Source organism: Eretmochelys imbricata, chromosome 2, assembly GCF_965152235.1.
Source record: "Eretmochelys imbricata isolate rEreImb1 chromosome 2, rEreImb1.hap1, whole genome shotgun sequence".
NCBI classification, from domain to species: domain Eukaryota; kingdom Metazoa; phylum Chordata; order Testudines; family Cheloniidae; genus Eretmochelys; species Eretmochelys imbricata.
Window position 1 is genome coordinate 224,263,784 of NC_135573.1, and position 26,061 is coordinate 224,289,844.

Consider the following 26,061-nt stretch of genomic DNA (forward strand, 5'->3'; position numbering starts at 1 on the left):
TATATTTTGCCATACACAAAGCCAATTCTAAACATTCATTTTTTCTTACTCATTTTAGAGACTTTTAGATTTGTAAGTTTAGAAATATTAAATAAAAAAATTAAATTAAATTTTGCAACCAAATTATACCTCAAAATACATTGGGAATATTCTAAATTTAGAGATCTCAACTTGGCACTCTACTTTTAAAGCAGTGTTAATGGCATCTCTAGACTTGAAACCACTCTGCAAGTTCAGTCAGATCTATTTTTTCATTTTAGTTCAAAGTCTTAAAGAAATAACATTTCTTGCAGTTCAGAGAAATCTCTGCATCTGTATGGCCCACCTGACGGCATAAACAAACATCTTCTGTCTTTTGCTTTCTCAATACTTACATCTAGAAATTTTCTTGTTTTCTCAAGCTGCTTCTCCAAAGCCTGGTTTTGCTGTCTTAGATCTGTTAGTTCTGCATTTTTTTCTTGCTCTAGCTCTATAAATCGGTTGACCTGCTCCTCCACATCTGTTTCCAGGGCCTTCACTTGTTTCTGGAGGTCATCGTACTCTTTTTCAGCTTGACGCTGTACTTCTATTTTTTCCTTCATTAGCTTTTCTGTCTCCTCCAGTAATTCTGTTTTTAAATAAAGAAACCATATTACTTTTAGATATGCATAGTTAATTATATTATCATTGCAAAACCACTCCCCAAGAGTGCATATCCATGCTGTACCCAAATAAAGGATGTGAACAGGTTTGGGTTTTATTAATTTTTTTTAAAATGTGGTGTTTTTCTATTAAAAAATTATCACGATACCACAAAACCCATATAAATCCCAAACAAAATGGCTAAAATGCTATCATCTTCTTTACAAGATTATTAATAGCACAGCTTTATCATGTCACTTTATTGTCCATATTAAGCTAAAGATGTTGGTACAAATAGTACAATACAGGAAATGCATCAGTTCTGTTTACAACTGAGGAAGGTGCACAGCTTTACAACAAGGCATGGAAAACCCAACCATCTTCTCATCCTGTAGCAGTTTAACCCATTCCAAATTTATTTTTTTTCACATGATGCATATACAACATGTGAAGGGAAATACTGCAGAACTTGACCTGGTGAGGTGAGCTAGAGAGGGAAATTACTTACTTGTAATTGGAGTTTTCAGAAGGCCTGTATAGATCCCCAGTTTTTGGTTTCGTGTCCTCAGGAGAGGACTGGGAAGCATATATGATAAAGCTTAGGACCACTCTGATAAGACATTAAAGGCATGTACTTCAAAGAGTCATATCACCTGGCCTTATCCATTCCTTGAGGTAAGACCGAAGACTAGGGATCTATAAAGTGGCAATTATCGTTGGAGAATCTTCACAAACATGATTGATTCTTAGGTATATGAAAAGAAAACCACCAGATATATACAATTTTCTTTCACTACACAATTGAGATCCTTTGGATACCATCATCTTACATAAATTTTAACCAATTCTTGTTTTGTTAGGTAAACATTATATGTCAATATAAAACAATATCCAGCAAATCATTATGTTAATTATATTTACAAGTTAACAGTAACGAAAAGGCTATTAAAAACCTCTTCCAATACAGCATGAAATCTTAAAATTCATATGTGAATAAGATGATGGTTATTAATGAATCTGCTTATTAAATCTGTTAATACATTGTGCTTAGAAATTATAAGAAATTTTGTTATTAAAAAGAAAAACGGTGAGTGTGAAATATAACATCAAAGCTGAAGGCCAGTAAGAGTTACACTAATGTCAGTAAGCTGAAAGCTCAAAAGTTCTTGATTAATAAATAATAAACAGGTGTAAGTCTGCCACCCAATTAAAGATCAGCCATGCAATATACAAACACACCTGCTTGGGAAGCTGCATCGACTGCAGCATCTACTATGCCTAGGAGAACAGAAAAAACAACAACAAAAAACAAGAAGCAAAGTAATTCACATGCCAGCTACAGTTTTCTCATTATTCAATTATGTAAGAGAAAATGAAGCTGAAGACAATGCTGTGTTTAAAGACATAGTTATTGTGATAACTTAAGGAATGTGCTTGGTTATTCTGGGAAGTATGACATATATGTGTATTTTTTGTCCACAAGTTTAAAGTGCACATGAAAAAAACTTGTATTTTCAAGTGATTTTGTACTGTACACAAACCAAATTGTATACAAGGATTCCTCTACTCTAGCACAAGAATGAACAGACTACTATTAGTAAATTGTTCATTACGTAAGCGTGGATACTTGAGATTGCAAATATACAATGGGATTATATCCTATAATTTAACAATAAAGCTTTAACAATGTTTTGAATAAATGTACAAAAAATCTTGAAGATAATTTACTATTCCAATTATCAAACCTCCCAGACATTATATAAAATGCTAACATTTCACATGCCATTTATAGCATAGGAATGATCAAGATAGTACTGTTTAAATACCATTGTCCTAACTTTTTCTCCTCAACAAATATTGATTCACAGACATTTAGTTCCTTGTTGAAAGAAGGATTAAGAAATGCATTTACTTTATGAAGTTAAACTTTTGTTAAGTAAACAGTTAACTAGATTAAACCAACTGGGAGGTTTCTTTCTATGTGCTATTTAACAGAAGAGTCCCTTCACTGTCAAAAGCCACAAAATATTTTTTTCCAGAGTACTTCTCTTCCTTTTGGACAACTCATTGGGTGATGCTGGTTACATGCAGATAGCAGCTTTTTCTTGTCCTGCCATATCTGACAATTTGGGAATGTATTTGTACAGTTTTTGCGAATTCTACTTGATAGTAGGGGCCCTTTATATGTATTTGTGTCAGACTACAGATTCCATTTTAGATACAGACTTCTTTAATTTCTCTGTTTTCTTCTTATCTCCATATTGGACTGAAATTCCAAGGTGTAGTGATACAGGCTGACAATAGAGGCTCATTAAATCGGTATGGTCGTCTATTAAAATGCAAACATCCTAGACGATAAGATAGCTCCTATCCAGAAGAACTGCTTAGCGAGGCGGGGCTGGGGGGAGAATGAGACTGCTTAGCAATTAAATCATCTGATAGGACTCTGTGGTCACCTCTTGAGGTTGACTAGGGAGTCACCTGACAGAGGACTGGAAGGTTATAAAGAGCAGGAGCTGTTCTATGTGCTCTCTCTCTAGCCATTTTCACCAGCTTAAGATGAGGGGAGCTAAGAGAAAGAGATGAGGCAACAGGGGGAGAAGGACGACCCTGTCTACCTCAGCTCAGAGGGTTTCCCCAAAGACCCCCAAAGGAAGGGTGAGCAAAAGTGGGGGGAAACACATACAGTAGAACCTCAGCGTTACGAACACCAAGTTATAAACTGACCGGTCAACCATACACCTCATATGGAACTGAAAGTATGCAACCAGGAAGCAGCAGAGAGACAGACACACACACACACTAAGGCAAATACAGTACAGTACTGCGTTAAACGTAAACTAGTACAAAAAATAAAGGGAAAGTTTTAAAAACGTTTTTGACAAGGTAAGGAAACTGTTTCTGTGCTTGTTTCATTTAAATTAAGATAGTTAAAAGCAGCATTTTTCTTCTGCATCATAAAGTTTCTAAGCTGAATGAAGTAAATATTCAGTTGTAAACTTTTGAACGAACAACTTATAACATGTTGTTCAGTTACAAACATTTTAGAGTTATGAACAACTTCCATTCCTGAGGTGTTTGTAAGTCTGAGGTTCTACTGTGTAGGGTTACTTATTTTGTATGGATCTGTATATTACTTGTGTGATTAAGTCCAGAACAATAATTTGTTAAAAATCTGTGCAAAGTATGTGCATGCGTTGTATGCTACAACAACCACATTTCCCTGGAGAAAGTCAAACTGCAATCCAGAAGGCTCACACTTTTGAGGGGATTTTGGCAACGACGTGTTTAAGCTACAGGGGGGAATCTGAAGAGTCAGCACTGGTTCCAGGTGCTAGGCAGCTGGGCCATGTGGTCATAGCTCTCTGAAGGAAATGTTAGGTGAGGGTCTGCATTCCGAGAGCATACCTAGAGATCCCAAGATTGGGACAGTGCCTGACCCCTGTTCAGACTCTGGAGGCTTAAAATAACTGGGGATCCAGGTGCTGGATTTCCCCTTAATAGAGTCTGCTATGCCACCCTGCAGAGGGAGCTCAACTGAATCTGTGACATCATCTTTGTTACATTCTTTCCTAATAATGCATCCCTGAAAGAGGCGTTTGGTGAGGGAAGAACACACCTTTCTCAGGTGTCTAATCATGTGTGAACTTGTGTGACTACTTCAATCATGTGTACTTAAGTAGAGTTTCTTGTGCAAACAGTGGTAACAGAGCTAACTGTACTAGGAAGGAACTGAGTTAGGCCAACATTTTGAAAGTTGGGTGTCTAAAGTCAGCAGCTAAGTCCAAATGTGGTCACCTAAAAGTGGCCTAATTTTTAGAGGTGCTGAGCAACGACATTTCTCACTGACTTTATTGGCAGCTGTGGTTACTCACACTTCTGAAAATCAGGCTACTTTCTGTTTAGTTGCCTAAATGTTAATTTTTGTGGTCAAATTAGACACCCACGTATGAAACTGTTTGCCTTATTGCATTGTTCTGTGAATGATACTAAAAAAGAAAAAAGTTAATCAAGACTTCTGAAAATTTACTAAAGATGGGGTAGGAAAATATGAGAGAACCGCATTGAAAGATTGTGTAGAATACATACGCTGCTCTACTGGTCCTGCATCTGCTTTCATGGCATCCTTCTGTCTGGAGAGTAGCTCCTTTTCTTCCTGGATCTGCTGTCGTTCAGCCTCTAGTTCCTGCAATTTGTTACCTGTACATAGTAGCTCTTGCTCAAGATGGTCTGTTATATCTGTTTTTTCCTGGATTTGTTTTTCCAGAAATGCTCTTTCATCTGCATAACCATCAATGAGGCCTGTTGAGCAGAAATATTAGGTTAATTTAGTATGGCAACTTTCGAACTGCAATTTCAGTGCTATGGCAGAATTTCCTGAATTTGAGGCAACATAAAAATTCTAGAACCCTAACGGTCAGATTAGTATTACCACAATGTTACCGTGACAATTGTTGGGTGCTGACAACGTGTTCCGTGCTCTAAGGAACACTGTGTAGACAAGTTCCCCCAACTAGGTTTACAATCCTAAAATCTAGTCTTGAAAAGCCTTGTTCATGTGAGTAAATTCATACTCATGAGAGACTTCCAATGAAGTGAGTGAGACTGGCGCACATTTTTCTTAGTATGGAAAACATTCACCTGCTCCTATTTCAAATTCTTCATCAAAACATACTTTTGTCCTGCCTATCCGTTCTAACCACCTTTTGAGGCAACTTTCATAAGAACATAAGAATGGCCATACTGGATCAGACCAAAGGTGCATCTAGCCCAGTATCCTGTCTTCCGACAGTGGCCCATGTCAGGTGCCCCAGAGGGAATGAACAGAACAGGTAATCCTCAAGTGATCCATCCCCAGTCATTCATTCCCAGCTTCTGGCAAACAGAGACTAGGGACACCATTCCTGCCCATCCTGGCTAATAGCCATTGATGGACCTGTCCTCCATGAATTTATCTAGTTCTTTTTTGAACCGTGTTATGGTTATACAATTGTATGTTTGGGCACTGCTGAGTGAGGAATCTTACTGCTGGTAGAATACCACTAGATAAATACACTATGTGTCTGATTTGTTATCTGTAATTTTCCTTCTTTAGGCTTGACCTTTCAAAACCTTATTTATGTGAGAAATCTAAGAAATTCATATTGAGGAGGGATTTGGAAGAAGAGAGGTGCCTGTCACGCAAGTGGTTGGTAGGGCACTCCCGGGGTTGGGAACAGCATAGAAAATATAAGGATGAGAGAGGAAAGAGACAAGGGTACATGGAATAGAAAGCTATGAAGCATGGATAGGGAAGTATCAAGGTTTTTTGTATTTTCATGAGAAGAGTCCCTGCCCCTTCTTGTGATTTAAGGAGAACAGAGAGACTCAATGAACAATTCTTTATTAAGTCTTCCACCACCACCTTTAAGGCCAGAGGACTCAAACACTATTTGCATACGTCTCACAATAGAATAAGATGTTGAGGTGAATCATTTCTTGCTTATTCACTGTAGCTAGCTCTGGGCTCAGAGTTCAATGGAAATTAATCTTGAAGCTTCTGACAAAAATAATGTATGCCTTTATTTTAAATGTCTACAACAGCAGCCTCTCACACTGGTTCATTCGGTAGACCTCTTTGCTAATGAGATAACCTGGATGAATCACTTCCCTTCCTAAATTCATAATCCCTCACTTTCCATGTGGCATCTAAAATGTTTGGATGGCTAATATTTTCATTCTACACACCGCTGGAAAGGGCGCTGTGGAACAGAACTGAGCACTGCTGCACTCTGAACCAATACAGAACCAGTGCCACAACGCGGTATTTGGGAGTGATGTGCTACCAGAGGTGCCATTTTTCAGAAGACACTTAAAATTGAGGTCCCATCCATGTTATCCTTAAATGAAAACAGAATCAGTCCCTTCAGTAGCAAGATTGGCACCTAGCACTTTTCATGAGACAAGTCTCCTACCTGAATTCCAACTTCAACAATTCCATTCTATTACTGCTATATTTCCTCTACAGCTCCACTTCTTGTGCTAAACCGATGTGTAATGATACACTGTGTACCAACAGAGTTGTTGTATTTAAGCCCTAACATGGCTGCCTTTTAATCAGGGATGACATAATCCCTCTGTATATCATTATTAGATATTTATAGGACTAACTCCCAGAAGTCCCAATCAGGACCTGGGCCCCACAGTATTAAGAGTGCTGTATCAAGCACATACATACACACAATCCCTGTCCAGAAGAGTTTTATTTTTAATGTGCATTAAGCAGAATTCTTACAGTTACCTTTTTAAAGTAGATATTATAAAAATAATGTTCTCATTCTGTCAAGAGATGCTTTTACACAACTTTTTCATTAGGTTTAGATACCTGGTTTACTAATAATTAGATTGCCAAAAGATTGTTCATTTTTCAGATTAATTCCCAGTTTAAAGAATAGCTCCCACAAATCACACTGGTTCAGATTTGTATAACTGAAAATTGTTCCAAATGTACAAGTTATTGATTTATGAATTCCAAGATTAGCACATGATGCACCTATGCAACAAATTATTATACAAGCTTCAGTAAGTTCACTTTACATATAGACATTTATGTACTGAACTATAATTGCAAGTTATAAATTTAACCATAACCACTCCTTTAGAGTGTTCTGAATAAGAATACTTGACAAATTAGGCATTTAAGGGCATATAGGATATGCAAAACAAAGTGTTTGGAACAGGAATGATCATTTTGTTCTGTTTGTACAGCACCTAGCACAACAGGGTCCTGGGCTATAAGCTAAGTTCCCGCTAAGCTGCGTGGCTGCACAGTAGGCTACCAAGGGCCATGCAGGTGGGGAGAGGTGCCCCTCCCGCAGCCCAGCCCAGCCCAGCCCAGCCGGAGCTGCCGCAACCAGCGTGCCCCTCCCCTGGCCCAGAGCTGATGCAGCAAGAGAGGGGTGGGGGGAGTCTTCTCTCCCTGGGGCAGCTTGCACCCCAAACCCCTCATCCCCGGCCCCACCGCACAGCCCTCACCCCCCCACACCGCAACCCTCTGCCCCAGCCCTGAGCCCCGAACTTCTCATCCCTGGCCCCACCCCAGAGCCTGCACCCTCAGCAGGAGCCCTCACCCCCTGCACCAGCCCTGAGCACCCTCCCATACTCCGAACTCCTTGGCCCCACCCCCACCACACATCATCTGCATATTGGTGCACATAACAAAATTCAATCCGCACATGGACGTAAAAATTTAGAGGGAGCACTGCGCGTAGGTCTCCTAGGTGCTACGGTTAAAAAAAAAGAATAACAAATAATAATATAATCTGTTTGCTGCAGAAGAAAAAAAACAACCAATGTCCCAAGAGAAGTATTACCTTTTCACTGTTTATCATTGTCTTTCTTGCTCTCTACTTCCTACCACTGCCCTAATGTCATTTTCATTATCTTAGTACGATTGAGATATAAATACCTAAGGGCAGTTGCCGTGTCATTTTATTTGCCTGTAAAGCATCAGGCATACCAATAACGCAACAAACAAAACTGGTGAGTCCAGATCCCCAAACAGTACAGACATGTTTTAAACACTGCTGGTCTGTGATCTCTCTCTGGATGCACTGTAGGTCAGAAGAGGAGATACAATTTCATACTGTAGTAATAAATATGCTGTTGTAATTCTTATACAATTAAAACTTTAGTTGCTTTCATGTAACAACTGACGTTGATCTCCTGCCAGTGGAAGATGTTTAGGTGCAAGGTGGCAGAGCTGAGACAGGATCATTCACTTCAAATTTGTTAATGTTCAAGAAAATACTTTTACATAAGAACAGCCAATAGTCCATCTAGCCCAGTATACTGTCTTCCAACAATGGCCAATGCCAGATGTTTCAAAGGGATAAAAAGAACAGGGCAACTATTGAGTCACCATCCCCCGTCATCCAGTCCCAGCTTCTCGCTGTAAGAGGTTTAGGGATGCCAAAACCATGGGGGAAGGGAGGGTTCATCCCTGATCATCTTGGCTAATAGTAATTGATGGAGCTATCCTCCATAAACTTACCTAATTCTTTTTTGAACCCAGTTATACTTTAGGCCTTCACAACATCACTTGGCAACGAGGTCCATAGGTTAACTGTGCACTGTGTGAAGAAGTACTTCCTTATGTTTGTTTTAAACATGCTGCCTATTAATTTCATCGGGTGACCCCTGCTTCTTGAGTTATGTGAAGGGTTAAACAACACCTCCCTATTCATTTTTTCCACATCATTCATGATTTTATAGACCTCTGCCATAACCCCCTCTTAGACATCTCTTTTCTGAGATGAACATTCCCATTCTTTAATCTATCTTTGTATGGCTGCTATTCTATACCCCTAAATATTTTTGTTGTTCTTTTCTATACCCTTTCCAATTCTAATATATCTTTTTTGAGATGAGGCAACCAGAACTGCATGCAGTATTCAAGGCACTTATCAATGTTGAATTTCATCAGCCATTCTGTTGCTCAGTCACCCAGTTTTGTGAGATTCTTTTATAACTCTCTGCAGTCTGCTTTGGACTCAACTATCTTGACTAATTTTGTATCACCTGCAAATATTGCGACCTAACTGTTTATCACCTTTTCCAGATTATTTATGAATATGTGGAGCAGCACTGGTCCCAGTACAGATCCTTGGGGGAACCTGTTATTTACCTCTTTCACTGTAAAAAGTGACCATTTATTCCTACTGTTTGTTTCTTATCTTTCAATCAGATACTGATCCATGAGAGGACCTTCCCTCTTATCCCATGACCACTTACTTTGCTTAAGAGTCTTTGGTGAGGGACCTTGTCAAAGACTTTCTGTAAATCCAAGTACACAATACTCATCACCCTTGTCCACATGCTTGTTGCTGCCCTCAAAGAATTTTAGTAGATTGGTGAGGCATGCCTTCCCTTTACAAAAGCTATGTTGACTCTTCCACAACATATTGTGTACATCTATGTGTCTGATAATTCTGTTCTTTACTATCGTTCCACTGATTCGACTGGTACTGAAGTTAGGCTTACTGGCCTGTAATTGCCAGTTTTTAAACCAGAGTGTTCCACTAATATTGATATAGGAGCCACAAAATTAGACCAGGATGCATATGTACAAGTTACTACCTCTTAGTGAAAGCTGGGGACCTTGTATAAAGATTTATGATACAAACTACAATAATACTAGTAAAGAGCTCTGTGTAAGCTCAAAAGCTTGTCTTCCGCACCAGTAGAAGTTGGTCCAATAAAAGGTATTACCTCACTCACCTTTTCCCTATAAGACTAATAAATCAGATACCAACTGAGCAAAGCCATCAAGCGAAAAGTCATTGCTGGATCTGGGCAAAATATATAGAGCTGAGAAGAACAGATTTGTTCTTTTAATTTACTTTTTGCATGTGTTTTGGTTATTATTTATTATTATTATTTATTTTACTTTTGAAATCTAGCATTTCTTTTCTACCTTCAAAATTCTCTTCTGCTGCAGAATTGGATACTGTCTAAAATAAGAAGGAAGTTCTCCATAAAACCAGCATTGGCAAGGCTCAGTGGATTTCATCTCAGAAATGACTGAATACCTATCAGTTCTGTAATGAGTGTAGATTACACTCTCCTGGGACCTACCCAAAAAATCCTAGTCAGATACCATAATATGCTTTATCTTATCAGGGAGCATTACACCACTCACTCCAATGAGCAGAAAGGTAGATTTTACATCACATTTTTGCTGCACTTTTGTGTAGTGTTTTATTTAAAGAAAATACAGCAAAAAAAGGGTGTATAAATTTTTCATCCTTTGGTGTGAAACTGTAGAATTAGCAAATTTCAAAATTAAACAGGTTTGATTAATTAATGAGAGTTATAAAATACCTGGTGTCTACCCGGACCGTGAAGCAGCTCCCAACTGCAGTATTAGACATACCCTTACAGGTGCGGCACGGAGTGTTAAGCTGGCTTCTCTGCATCTGACATGTCAACACTAGTAATAAAGGTTTTCCAGGACAAATTCTGCTTTCAGTTACACCTTTGCAAACCCATTATCTTCAAATTAACTTCTTAGTGACAACTGTGTAACTTCCATTTGTAAATCTGAATAGGTGGAACTGATTGGACATTAATCATAGAAATGTGTTATTACTCAAGAACAGAATCCAGCTCTCCCTCTTTTAGCTGTGGTGGTACTCCAGTGCTATCAAGAATAAAAAGCACATTTTTCTCAGTAAAGAAAGCCACTCTAAGTACAAACAAAAATAATGAGCAGAAATTCTACCTTTTATTACATTCATGTGAAACTAAACTGATGCTTGTTAGATCTTGCCTATACAAAATGGAACAAGACACTTTTTTCTTAGGACAATAATATATACCAAACTGTTATAAAACCTGGGACAGTACTGAAGAATGGTATACTTTATTTTATTCAAAGTTACTGTAATTTAGTTGCAGTGGTCTTTAACCTGATACATAACCTATACTTTAAATTATTCAAAATACAGAAGTAAAACCTAGAATGTATAAGATTGATTCCTGTCAATGGCTACAACTGGGCTATTTTAAAGCAAGATTTACAGAATATGTTCTTCTTAACTGAGGCTACTTTAAGAGCTCACAACTGCGAGCATTTTACTAAGATCAATTTCTAATGGTAGGAACTGCCTGTCTGCATCTTTTTGCCCTTGTATGACTGTATAAGGAAATTAAGATTTTAAAGCAACTTGCACTCCGTATTTCCTTTTTAAATTAACTCTACTATTGAAACATATTTGATACATACCGTTTTCAGTATATTGCATTGAAAGAACAGGTGGCTTTGCATCAATAGTAGTTTCCATTTAGCATCAGTTGCCACAGCAGGTTTCAGAAGTATAACCTCTCATGACATAGTGTAAATATAGACCATGGCTTTATTAATGCTGTGAACCCCCAACTCCAATCTTGCAGGATCACATAAACTGATAATTTGATGTAGGTTAATGATATTTATTCCAATTATTATACAAAAATTGGAGAACATACAATTTATTAAAGCTAATTTAGATAAAAGAACCATTTACAGGACCTGTGAAATCTGCTAATCAGTTCTGAGTTCACTGTCAATGTCCCAGAATGCGTGATTCCAGGACATCACAAACAATGCAAACCTTTGCAGTTGCATGAAACTGGTTTATAGTAGATCAGGTAAGTTGCTTCCCCCACAACCCAGACACTGCATTTTTCTCTGTTTCCTTTGTAGAGAACAATACCTGGCAGCATACCTAAAACAAGTCACCAAATGTCATGGGTGCTACAAAGAATTTTTTAGCACCCATAATCTAGTGAAAGGCATTCATTACATATTTGTGTGTAGGGCTTAATTTTCAGGTTTCCCTTCTAGACTAATAGATTTTTGATTAACAGATTTTAAGGCAAGAAGGGATTATCATGATCATCTAGTTTAGGTTATATTAATGTAAAATTAAAAAACTGGGCTGGCCTGGGGGACTAATTGCACAACCACATGTTGGAATCAGAGTTTTAATACTCAGTCTCTTGGTTTCTCAGGCCACTACGGGCTAGAAGCACTGAGGAAACAGTGTATTTATCCTTGGCAAGGAAAAACCATGGGCTGGGGAAGGGATAGAAGAGAAATTGGGAGGGGGTGAACTATGAGGATCCCTCCCTCCTTAACCTTCCAGCCAATGCATGAAGTTAGTTTATATGCCTTTTCTTCCCTTCTTTCTCTCTCTCTCCTTATGTATCACATTATGGCTGTGTTTTTGTTTCATTTTATTTCCAGTCTTCTTACTTTCAATTGTTTTCTTTTTCTTGTTTTCTAGTTATACTTCCTACCTCTACTGTTGGGAAAAAAGGATAATTTAGCCAAAACTATCCAAAATTTGATAGTGATCTAAAATGTTCAATGGCAAATAAATTGATCTAATTTGCAATGTGTTTAGCTATTTTATAAAAGTAGATTTCTAAATAGAAAAGAAATAAAATTATTGTAGATACAAAATTTGGCCATGTACTATAAAAAATGAACGAATGTGTCTATGTTTTCAAATTCAGCAACATATCAATGGGAAATGCTCACCCTCTGCTTTGCTGAGCTCCAATGCCAGCTGCTCTCGGGCTTTGACCTCTTCATTGAGTCGCTCTTGCAATTCTTCCTGGCATTTGAAAAATTCAGTGGCCTCCTGCTGCTTTTTGAAGGATTCTCGCATAAGTTCTGTCTCCGAAACTTTAGCATGTTCCAGCTACAGCAAGAGAAAGTTACAAATATTAGACATTCATGAAAATTTTAAATAAAAACACCTACTCTAAGGGTATGTCTAAATAGCAAAGAAAACCCTGCGGTTGCCAGTCGATTTGGGCTCGAGCTCTGAGGCTGTTTCACTGCTGTGCAGACTTCTGAGCTTGGACTGGAGCCCGGGCTCTATGACCCTGCGAGGTTGGAGGGTTCCAGGGCTCGGGCTCCAGCCCAAGACAAGAGGTGAATGAATGAAACAGCCCCACAGCTCAAGCCCCGCGAGCCTGAGTCGGCTGCCATGGGCCAGCTGCAGGTTTTTCTTGGCTGTGTAGACATATCCTTTATCATTTTCATGTAAAATTATTAGCCGTTTTGGCTGATTATTAGCCTGATAAAAGGACACACATTAACTTCAATGGATATTGGATCAGATGTTCAATGCATATGCACTGACATACTGAAATATGAAGTCCCACACAATAAGAAGATCTAAGCAAATACAGACAAATGTTCAATACAGTGTATAGTATGAGTCACATGACTGAATCCATATCTATGTGCCAAAACTTGAAACTTCCTGATTTATGTCAGTTTATACCAGACTCACCTTTATTTAAACAGAATGGCTTTTGCATTTAATATGTGTAGGAGTATACTATCACTAACCACATCCTTAGTATGCTTAAGAAGCACCATACAAAATCTCTGGCATTTCTGAACAAATTTTTAGGTGAGCAGCATTCCTTTCTTCTCCCATACATATGTGTAAGTAGGCACACTAGGAAAATGTGAACTTTGAGAATATTAATTTTTTCAATTAATGAGGCAGTAAAGCAATATTTGTTTCAACAGTTCCTTATTAACGTTGTAATGGCTTTTTAATTCATGTCTTTTCATGATCCTCAAGTTACAGAATGACAACAAATGTTTGCTCAACTTCAGAAAAGCAAAGAACTCACACCCTTGTTTTTATATCGTAAGTCTTGGCAGATTTCTATAAGTATGGTTGCTTCTGTGTTTTGCAAGTCTGTTCTGTGAAATGGAGGCTACTTCACCAAATTCTTCAAAAATAGGAGAGGTTTCATTTTTCATTTACTCCAGCTAGTAAAAGTAAAGATACTGAATTGCTCAAACTAAACTGTCTCACTAAAACTCAAACTGAAGACTTCACTATTTTTGAAAAATGAGTTGGGAAAATTTTATAACAATTTCACACCAATTTGTCTACTTATCGATAAAAATGGCTGTTCAGAATTAAACTTCTAACTAGAAAACATCTAATCACTAATATTTCTTTTAACATTAATGAATTTAAACTATCCTTTAAAAGCAGTCCAAGGCTTTAAAAGGGTGCATGGTTCTATAGCTTGTACTGACTTCTAAAGGGACATCAACAAAATTTGAAACAAAATTTATTCAAAAATAAAATTTAAAAGAAGGGACAGGTACCAGAGGTGCCCAGGAATCGCCCTACTAATTTATTGTGGTTTTACAAGCACCATTATACTATTTTAAGTTTTTATATCCTAGGTTGCTGTATGAAAGTCTCATGCAAACAAAAGGGGAAATTAAGCAACAAACTTGCTATACAGAGTAAACAGTGAAACTGACTTATCTACAAGGGCTTGTCTACAAGGAGATATTCAGGAAATCTGAATTAACTAATTTCCAAATTGAATTAAACTAAACTGAAATAAAGCCAGTTTAATTCTGAATGAATGTCTCTAAACAGGTATTTAATGCAGTTTAACCAATCAATTTTTAATTCACACCTTTAGTTAATTTGGATTAACTTTCCTAGTTTAGACAAGCCCTTAACCAAAGTGCTGTCAAATGCACACATTAAAACTGAAAAATAAAAGATTTTTTCTCTCTAATCCCTTTAAATTGTAAAGAAGTTAGGTGTTACTGGTAATAAGCATAGGAAAAAAAAATCAGACAGAAATGTGTTTTTTAAGTTGACAATATCCTTTTCATAAAACCACTAGAATTATGCCATTTCAAATTTACTAGTGTTCTTAAATTTAAGATATGTATATTACAGCTAAGAAAATGAAACCTACAGGAGTGGTTTTATTTCATTGCACGGCATTTCCACATCACACACAAAAGAATCAAAACTCACAGTAAATCTCTTTGTTACTGGTCTAAGTAATAAGCACTACTAAAATACAGGCATAAGAACACATGAAATACTCAACCGTTTTATCTTTTCATAAAAAAACTTAAAACCCAATACAGTTACAGTTTGTAGCCCTAATAATTTTATAATTAAGACTTATCACTTCCTGTTAAATCATTAAATTAAAAAATGGACAGTCAAACACAATTAAAAAAAATGGGTTCTATGTTCAAGAGATATATGTTTAATTTATTTCCAAACACTCTTTCTTTTAGTTGTAAAGATTAAAAAGTTGAACTTCCTTAAATAATGTCATACTTACTGAATATGGAGGTGTAGGCAAGGAGATTTTAGAGACAACTTTTAATATATGCCCATTTTTTTTGTGCCTGTAGTGAAAAATTGAAGTATTTACAACTACAGAGTTATTTTCATCCAAGTGTTCAGTGAAAGGAAAAGGATATGGTAAAGGCACACGAGATTCAACCTCATAGGTATCTTCTTCTTGGCCTTCTGATTGCAAGCCATTAAATAAGTTAGATGCCAAGTATGTGCGGTAAGAATCCATTCCAAAAGATGTTGCCGTTGTTCTCTTCTCCTCCGTCACGTAGCTATTTTGCACTGGCTATTTTAATTGTAGAAATTGCAATAAAACATCTTACATTTTTGACACTCTGAGGAAATGGCACAGTAGTGCTAGCGACAGTGTGGGAACAATCATTTCACATTCACATGAGTAATCAAAAAGTGCAGGAAGGTCCCAGGTAAACATCAAGCAATAAAAGGAATCAACATTTGCAGAAACCAGCTGGATAAATGAGCTTTGCCATTTTTCCAATACCATTAAAAAAAACAACCTTCTTTATAATATATTTCACATTAAAGTGCAATCTGAATCCTTCAGAAACAGAAAAATGGTAACAGGAAGGAGGCAATTACCAAAGCAAGAAAGTATAGTTTCGGTATCAAAGCAGGTACGCTACAGCAAGCAAGCAAACTGTCCACACTTTTAATCTCCACTGGAGCATCAACAAGACATTTACATATGAAGATATTTGCCCTTATTCTTGCTCCTTGAGTTAAATCAACAGGAAGAGCTGTTTTGAACTCAGTTAATCAAATAATGCTCCGTCTCACTGAGCAAAGTTTCCTGTCAATATCTTCCCTGATAAAGAGTTCAGGACAAAGGGAGTGGCTAAATTAGGTACGCTGGCAGGTGGAATTTGAATTAATACGCCCATATTTGAAGCTTGCCCAACAGGATTCAAATTCCACATCAGAGCTCTAAAAGAGTGTGTTCAAACAGGTTTAAAATAGCACTTTAAAGATTATGTCAGGTTTCTACCACTCCTTTTAAAAAGTATGCCGATTTGTATGTATAGTATTAATTGAGGAAAATGACTTAAGTATCTGCTTTGCTTGTAATTATTTTATTTAGATGTTAGTTTCTCATATTGATTATGTTGAACATGTCATGTTATTTCTATTATTCATCTTTTCAAACTCTTTTCTTTTGGGCTGCCATTAAAGGTAAAATGGCTGAATTTACTTTTTTAATGTTCATACACAGAATATTTAATAAATTATTAAGAAATTTCTTGCACCATTAAGAAACTCCCTAACTCCTCTGTTTCTGTTACCAATTACATGTAACTAAATTAGCAGACATCAGGGGCCACATCACCCGACATGCTTGTTATTCCCAAGTAGAGAAACATTATCTGGTGAGTGGTTGGGAAATGAGGCCACAATTTATATTAGATACTACAGAAAAATGTGTAAACAATGCAAAAATTCATTTATTTTTATCAGAGGTCTCATTAACAGGGATAAACCTATTTTTATACTACTTCAGATTCTTATGATTTTGAAATTAATATGTTAACTGTAAATATATACATTAATCCTGTTTTCTCAATTTATATTTTTCTTGAAATTATGTGACATTTTAGTTTCATTTGATCAAATACATTATTTTCTATATATTAACCCTTTTTGTGGCACAGAACTTGCCAATAGAGACAACATAAGTATAGTTTGAGGAATTTTTTCAAATTTTTTCATAGAAATGGAAAGATATAATGCCAAGCACTCTTAACAGTGTAAATTCCGCCTCATGGAAAATTCTGATGCAATAATTTTTACATCCCAATTTTAGAAAAAACAAAACAGATATAACTTTCACAGCCAAATGATGGTAGGAATGCCATGGCACAGAGAACTATGTGCTTATCTTCTGAGATTCGAAACTGATCAAATTGAAAAACTTTTGGTTTGATTTTAGAATACTGTTGCAAAAGTTATTTCAAAATATAATTCCTACATTACTATTATGAAGGTGTTAGGGAAACTGTCCTAATTAACTGATCCTATATGAAATTACACACCTGTTTTAGACTACTCATGACTACATCCATTAGATACTATTTCATCACTATGTAACAAAAATAGAAACATGTTTGACAAAAGTAAAAGAACTAAGATTAGTACACCAATTACTAATGATATAAAATTATTGTCTGAAGTATTTGGAGGAAAGATGCTCCAGGTAGCAAAAACTGGATAAAAATAAATGATATCACTTTTATAATAACGGTACGTATTCCATTAATTATTACTGTAACATTTAACTGCTCTATTCCTTTATTTTGTACATCTATCAATCACCTACTCTTTAAATGCTTATGTAAGCAAACAACATACCATGAACAATTCTACTTATACTTAAGTAATTATAGGTAATTAGCTACAATTATGTGGTTTTGTCTCTAATTTTCTCTGATAAATGTTGCTACAAGAGCCATAAATTTTGTAATATGCTGTACCATAATCTGTCATTTTGTTGGATATATGATGCTTTGGATATGAATTAAAACACAAATGGTTTCCTCTATGATATCAGAAAGTGCAAGGTGGTTGAATTTTCGTTCCATTTGGTCAACTTAGATTTGCTACTATTCTACGTAATCCTCCAACTCCTTCCATTTCTATCAGCAGTGATCTATGCATTTTACTCAGAGATTAGAAAGGCAGACAGTTTTAGAGTCTAACGTCATTAGTGTCTAATGTCATTGTTAGATCAGCTACTTGAGGGGTCTATAGCATACAGCTAACTGTACCTCTGGAATACTTCTAATCCCAGCCAGTTTAGAGTGGCGCGCCTCAAAGATTGCTCTCAAACTAATGTCCCCTGGAGAATTTAATTCAACAGATTGATCTAGCAACATCATCCATGCCACTGTTTTTGCTGGGATTGTAAAATATACCATATTAGGGTTTAAGATGCAAAATTCTAGCATATGGAATGGATCACATTCCAGTATAAGACTACCAAGTACTGACAGATATACTTTGGCCAGGTCTACACTATAAACTTATATTGGTATACTAAGTCACTCAGGGGTGTGAAAAATCCACACCCCTGAGTGATGTGGTTATACTGACCTAACCCGTGGTGTAGACAGTGCTATGTGGGAATGCTAATGGGAGAGCTTCACCCATCAACAAAGCTACTGCCTCTCGGGGAGGTGGATTAACTATGTCAATGGGAAAAGCTCTCTTGTTGACGTAGTGGCATCTTCACTGAAGCACCACACTGGTGCAGCTGTGCTGCTGCAGCATTTTAAGTGTAGACCTGCCCTTTGTAGACCTGCCCACTGGGCCCTATCTGAGGAGCTGAGGGAATGAGGGGTACAGAGGGAACAAAAGTGGCATTATGCCTCCTTATGCTTCCCCCCAGTGTCAGAGGTTTCTGGCAATTGATTTAATCTGCTGTGGAATCTGGAGCTACCTCACAATTGTGCTAATTTAGAATAGCTGGTAATAGTCTCCTAAATGCTATTATGCAACTGAGGATTACTGGAGCACAAGATACAGTAGATGCTCAGTCAACAACCCTTCCTCTGACACAGTATTAGCACACCCTTATTCCAGGGAAGAGGATTGAAAGGGAATGGTATAGAGGCACCTGTACCAGCTCTGTGCCACCTAGGGATTCTGCTTAAACCAGTATTCCAGATCTTTGCCCTGCAGCAGTGGTATAAGGGAGCTGAACCAAAATGATGTACCTTTTCTGACACTACAAAATAAACATTTGTAAATGTCGAAGTATTGACAGGATGCCAAAAAGATGAAACATTTTCCTATTCTAAATGATAAATTATGGTGAGGTCTTTTTTTTCTGTTTGTATAGTGCCTATTCCAAAGGTTCTGGTCTCTAATAAAATAATAAACAATAATAATTTAATGCTGTAAGAGAAATGTTTACATTTTAGTATTACCCACTACATCTCATATTTTGTGAGAATAATATGTATTATAGCACTGGAGAACATAGAAATAGAAAGTTATACAAATTAGTTATAGCAAATGTGCAATAACCAGACAAGAAGTACATTTATAATTAGAATAACAAATTATCATGTCTGCCAAGGCTGTTGGGCACTTGTATAATATGTCAAAACATATAAACATTAGATTACCATAAACAGAAGGATGAAAAAAAAATGTACCTTCTGACTGGTTTTATGAAATGACCACAAAGTACAAATATCCACACTGCACCCTTTTGTTTTCTTTATGCTGTAAAATGAACTGATAGCATCTACTGTAAACTGCAGAGCTACTGAAAACCTCTCTGTGGCAAAGTTTATAGCACATAACAGCTCAACATTTGCTTTCCCTTTTTTTTCCCCATTTCTCCCTCCAGATGGAGAAATCACTTATTCCTCATGCATGTGGAACATCACATTCACAAAACCATTATGCAGTGTAATCTACTATAAAGTAACAAAGTTCAAATAACTAAATTTAGACAAAAAATAGCACAAGCTAGATAATCCAAGGTTCTGGCTGAACGCCTTAGTGAAAAAAAAAAGGCACAACATGATGAGATAAACCAGACCATCAACCCTAAAGTCAGCTTTTGTCAGTATTAGAATTTCTTTGTGTCCTGACAGTAGAACCTCAAAGATACACCAGGGTTATGGATTTACCAGTGAACCGGAAGTTATCAATCAGGCAGCCACAGGGAGTTGGGACTGCAGCTGCAGGGTGGGGTGTGTGTGTTTCAGGGCTCCAAGCTTCTGACCCTCAGGAGCAGCGGGGCTCAGAGCTTTAGACTTGGGAGGGGGAGAACTTTGGGGCTCCGCTCCCTGCTTCAGCCCCGCGCCGAGGCTCATTGCTTCAGCCACAGGGGGTTGGAGCTTGTCAAGCCTCCGGGCAAGGGAGGGGCCTCTGGGCTTTTGATACTCGGGAGCACCGGGGCTCAGGGCTCTAAGCTGGGGGGAGTGCTGGGGCTTGGAGCTTCAGCCCCACGGCTCCGCTCCCAGCTTCAGCCCCGCTGGGAGTGCCGGGGCTCGGCACTTCAGCGCGGGGGACACTGGGCTTTAGCTACAATGGGAGAGCCGGTTTCAGCCCCAGAATTCCCCCCATAGCTAAAGCCCCGAGCTCTGCCCCAAAGTCGGGAATGGAGACATGAGGAGCCCCGGCACCCCCTGTGGGGTTGAAGCCCCAAGCCCCAGCGCTCCCCACAGGTCTAAAGCCCTGAGCCCCGGTACTCCCATGGGGCAGAAGTCCTGAGCTCCCCATCCGGAGCCCTGGCGCCCCAAGGGTCAGAAGCACTGACTCCCCCATCGCCACTGGACCCCCATCCTCATGGCTGCAGCCCCAAGCCCCTACCACTACCACCATGACTGAAGTCCGTAACCTCTTGTTCAGAGTTACGGACAACTTCCATTCCCGACGTGTCCGTAACTCTGAGGTTCTACTGTATCTGTTTACATCTGAACTTTAACATAGTTTAAATGTATTATTTTTGCATCTTTTTTAAGAAAGAAAAGTCTTTAAAAGATTATGAATGTATATTTACCTAAGACAAGAACTAAGAATTGCTCTAGTCTCTAAGATAAGTACACATTTATGTATTCAGATATGTATATTAATATGGGGAAAATACCATTAACTTGTTAAATTATAATGGCTCTCAAGTTCTACTGTGTCAATCAATATTCAACATCTTTTAAAAGATGAATTTTTAGCCCAACACATTGACAAATTTTTTTCAAAGTCATTAACCTATCACTCAAATCCTTCCTACTCTGTGGATCATTTACCATACATACTGCATGTACCCAACTATTTCACATCCATCATGGTCCACTGCATCAAAGCAACTGTCCTATGTGCATCCCAAGCCCAGTTTATAACTAAAATGACTGCTGAAAAAATATGGACAATAGCATTTTTCATGTCAGACTGGACAAACTATACGTCAAGCATGGTTTCTTGTGGCCTATCCATGTGGAAAGTGAAGAAAAACATTTGCACCGCCCCCATGCCTACTAATTCACCTGGGCTAATATAATGCATTTCTAAACATGGATGTAAAGGAGTCATTAAATTAGATATTTAACACAACAGAGCATATTTTTAAAATTCCATTTACCTAGTTTTCCTATTGTATTACAAAAGTACATATGCAAAAATAACATACAGAGCAAAAGTCTCCACCTCCAACATCTACGTATTGTAAACCTCTGTTTATGCTGGGAGCTCACTGAAACACATCACTATTAAAGGCTTTGTGCCAGAGCCTCAGCTAGAGTAAACTTAAAAGCTATGCAAAGGGAAAGCTGTGGATGCCTGAAGCCCTTCCACAAAAACATAATACAAACCAAGGCCTTAATGCTGTAAACATGTATACACGTGAGTAACTTTACCCATATGAGTAGTCTTATTCAGCTCAAAGGGACTATTCTCACATGTAAAGTTATCCCATGCACAACTGCTTGCGGGATCAGAGCTCTAAGGAAAATACAGAAATATTCTTCTTTTCTTATGAATATAAAGCAGGGGTGTGCCAACTTTTTGGCCTGAGGGCCACATCGGGGTTCCAAAACTGTATAGAGGGCTGGGGAGGGAAGGCTGTGCCTCCCCAAACGGCCTGGCCCCCACCCCGTATCGCCCCCTCCCACTTCCCACCCCCAGACTGCCCCCCCCTCAGAACTCCCGATACATCCAACCCCCCTGCTCCTTGTCCCCTGACCACCCCCTCCTGGGACTCCACTCCCCTAACTGCCTCCCCAGGACCCCACCCCCTATCCAACCCCCCCTTCCTGTCCCCTGACTTCCCCGACCCCTATCCACATCCCTGCCTCCTGCCTCGCCCCCCGGGACTCCCACACCTACCCAACCCCCCACCGTTCCCCATCCCCTGACCACCTCCCCCGCCGGAACCTCCACCCTATCCAACTGCCCCTGTCCCCTGACTGCACCCCAGGACCCCTTGCCCTTATCTAACCCCACCCCTCCACCCCCGCTCCCTTTCTCCTTACCATGCCACTCAGAGCAGCAAGACAGGCAGCCGCGTGGCCCGGCCGGAGCTCGCAGCCCCACTGCCCAGAGCGTTGGCAGCATGGGGAGGGGAGATAGCAGGGGAGGGGCCAGGGGCTAGCCTTCCCGGTCGGGAGCTCAAGGGCCGGGCAGGACGATACGGGCCATAGTTTGTCCTCCTCTGATATAGAGTCTGCATCTATACAAATACTACATTAATGAAAAACAAAAGAAAAAAAGGAGTACCACTGCAAACTGAAAGCATATTACAGTTAGGTAACCCTACCTGATTGCTGGTTTCATTGATGGCTTCCAGAAGTTTTTCAACAGCTGCCTGCAGTCGAGAACTAATATTTAGAACTAATTCTTCATTGTCAGGGTCTATCTCTTCTCCAGCAAAGCCACTCCCTGTGAGATGCTGAGTCAGCTGAAGTTCTTCATCTGTTACTCCTGCCCACCTGATAGTAGCATCATCTCCCAAATCAGTACCGTGATATAAGGAAGAGGGCTCTTCTGCAATAACAACAATAATCTTTATATACAGACTCAGCATTTAAAATTTAAAAATTACACATATGAATTATGATTACAGAGACAAGGTATAAACTAATTATAAAATATTTATACCTTCAAAGCAGGACACCACAAAGACATACAGAGAAACTGTTGTACATAGAAAAATATATACGCAAGGTACAGTGCAAGTTAAATAGAGAACAAGCAGAGAGAGAGAGAGAGGAGTTATTAACAGAGAATAATATTTTGAAAAGCCTGGTAGTACTGCTTTGGGCTCTAAGAGCCTGATCTTTCAAACCGTTATCACGGACAGTAATTTTTACTACTGCGAGTAGACCATAATAATGATTTGCAGGACTGGCCCTTAATATGGAGTACCAGGGAAAGAAACAGATAATCCTTCTGTCATCAGTAGCTAAGTGTGGCATTGTGAATTAGCCCAATTGTTCAAGAAAATTACTAATTAAAATACAAAAACAAAATTAGTTGAGCATAATAATGTAAGCAATTAATACAAAATTTCTTGGAATGAAGGTGATTGGAATATTGAACACACTGATAGTCAGCAATATTATTAATGAACTGTAAATTGGTTAAAGGGATATATGAACCAATGACAAATGTTGCAGATGAACAGGTAGGGTCTGTATTGATGGACAATATGGTCTTTTTCTAGTCCTTAATATTCCTGATGTCTGATTTCAGTTTCATACGAAATATCCTTTCTGTCTGAAAAGCAGCAGCAGACACAGATTTGCCCAAGGCTTTTTTAGCCTGATACAAGTAATCAGAAAGCACTGGATTTTGAATATTTAGAATGTAGGGATTCAGTAAAGCAAGAGATAAATGTGCACATATTGGCTGCTTTCAAACCTTTTAGACAACAGGTGAAATTTTCAACAGTAGGGTGAGTGCGATAACAATACATTAATGTCTCATAGCAGTAGATTATTTCATTATGTTACTATAGAATTTTGAAGCACTATCTGATTATTAGATTTAGTAGATTCTGAATTGGCAAAAATGTTTCCTTATAATAGAAAAGTTTGTTTTATCAAAATAATATAATCTTTAAAATATCTTTCTGCCATTTTTTTTTCAAATGGACAAATACTTTTTACCCAAGGTTTAAATTTCATAGACTGAACAGGTTTGTTCTCCAATTCATAATATCTGACAGTCAACAGTAATTACTCAATATATCATAAGGCATTAGCAATGCATAATTCTGTGCATGACACACCAAATGTCATTCCTGTTTTTTAGTTACAGAAGGTGAAGTAATTTCCCCATGAAACTGCTTTGGAGACAGATGGAAAAGACTTTTTTTGGGGGGGGGAGGGGGGAGTAATGGTATCAATTAATCTACACTTGTTCAGCAATTAAATATGAAACAAGTAAGAGGGATCTGTAAATTACAGTATTGAGTTGTTATTCCATTTAAGGGTTCTGATGATATCAAGAATCATAGAATATCAGAGTTGGAAGGGACCTCAGCAGGTCATCTAGTCGAACCCCCTGCTCAAAGCAGGGCCAATCCCCACCTAGATTATCCCAGCCAGGGCTTTGTCAAGCCTGACCTTAAAAACCTCTAAGGAAGGAGATTCTATCACCTCCCTAGGTAACCCATTCCAGCACTTCACCACCCTCCTAGTGAAAAAGGTTTCCCTAATATCCAACCTAAACCTCCCCCACTGCAACTTGAGACCATTACTCCGTGTTCTCTCATCTGCTACCACTGAGAACAGCCTAGATCAGGGATCGGCAACCTTTGGCATGCGGCCTGCCCGGGGAAGCCCCCTGGCGGGCTGGGCCGGTTTGTTTACCTACTGCACCTGTAGGTTCGGCCGATTGCCGCTCCCCATTGGCCTGGAGAGGCGAACCACGGCCAGCGGGAACTGCAATCATTCGAACCTGCAGACGCAGCAGGAAACAAACTGGTCCGGCTAGCCACGGGGCTTACCCTGGCGGGCCATGTGCCAAAGGTTGCCAATCCCTAGCCTAGATCCATCCTCTTTGGAACTCCCTTTCAGGTAGCTGAACGCAGCTATCAAATCCTCCCTCATTCTTCTCATCTGCAGACTAAATAATAATTTAGCCTGCAGAAGAATCATGACCGCAAAGCTGTAACAGTTTGTGTAGTTAACAGAACTTCAAAATGGAACTACAGCAGCCTCTTCAGAATTTGCTTGTTTTTTAAAAAAATTGTATTTAGTACATAGGTTTGATCCAATCTCTTTATACCTATTCTTCCCTCTTATTTATTGCTCTCCCTCCTTCGAATTGTCATAAGAATGGTTGGGCCCTCTGAAAAACCAACTCCTGCAACAGCTGTTTTGGGGGGAATACAGCAAGAAGTGCAAGGTTCTAGTTTTAATTTTTTTTAAATGAGTTGCAACTTGTTTAACAATGTAGTTGATATATTATACATTTTTATGCCTAAACTATACCATTCAGGGAAATGATCACACTTTTAATTTCATGTCATTCGCATTTATTTCAACATAATCAAGCTTATTACCCATATACAACAACTTTTAGGGTAGGTTTGGGGAAATAAAGATTTTTCTTAGCATCTTAAGATCCCAAACCTCTGTAATGAGACCTTAAGTGGAACTAACTAGTCTATATTTTTACAATAATATATATCATTTGGATTGCTCAGCACCCAAGCCGAAAGGCCTTTTGGTATCCTGAAATAGTGACACAGGAGCTTTAATATCCTCAGAGTAGAAAGGACCTTTATCTAAGATGGACATCCAGCACTGTAGAGTTTCCCAATGCTGTACCAATGTAATAAAGACATTTATTAAAGTTTTGTTAATGTCAATGAATTTGGAATGAAACTTGAAACTCAAATTACGTAATTGCAGTGCAGCCTAATGGTCATAGCCTATAATTCCTGAATGTTAACAGAAGTTTTGCCTGAGAAGTATTGTTGCACTGGGCCATAGTGAGTTACTTTAGAACACAAAGTGTTCTTTCTGCAAAGCAACTGCATAAATATGCCGCACTTTTCTGCAAGTTCTGGCTGATCAGGAATATGAATGGAAAAATTTCAAGCCTCAAAGCTTGCTCATAATCAGTACTGACATAGTCTCATCATTTCAGCATCTGATGCTAATATCATCATTCTCTCTTTACCGATGCTACTAGTATTAACAAAAAGAAAAGGAGTATTTGTGGCACCTTAGAGACTAACAATTTTATTTGAGCATAAGCTTTCGTGAGCTACAGCTCACTTCATCGG

The 26,061-nt window shown here is 38.5% G+C and overlaps 1 protein-coding gene across 10 annotated transcripts in view; it reads right to left on the minus strand.

Moving 5' to 3' along the window:
* AKAP9 (A-kinase anchoring protein 9) overlaps positions 1-26,061 on the minus strand; it is a 203,337-nt gene that overhangs the window by 41,934 nt on the left and 135,342 nt on the right. For 6 of the 10 annotated variants that reach the window (XM_077808122.1, XM_077808119.1, XM_077808121.1 and 3 more), the window contains 5 exons: positions 22,582-22,808; positions 12,686-12,848; positions 4,711-4,923; positions 1,861-1,899; positions 375-607 (listed from right to left, as the gene is read on the minus strand). In XM_077808122.1, the coding sequence (XP_077664248.1) occupies positions 375-607; positions 1,861-1,899; positions 4,711-4,923; positions 12,686-12,848; positions 22,582-22,808 (875 nt within the window). Of the gene's footprint in view, positions 1-374; positions 608-1,860; positions 1,900-4,710; positions 4,924-12,685; positions 12,849-15,285; positions 15,882-22,581; positions 22,809-26,061 lie in introns of those variants that run through there. The other 4 variants (XM_077808120.1, XM_077808118.1, XM_077808124.1 and 1 more) reach the window with 3 other exon arrangements.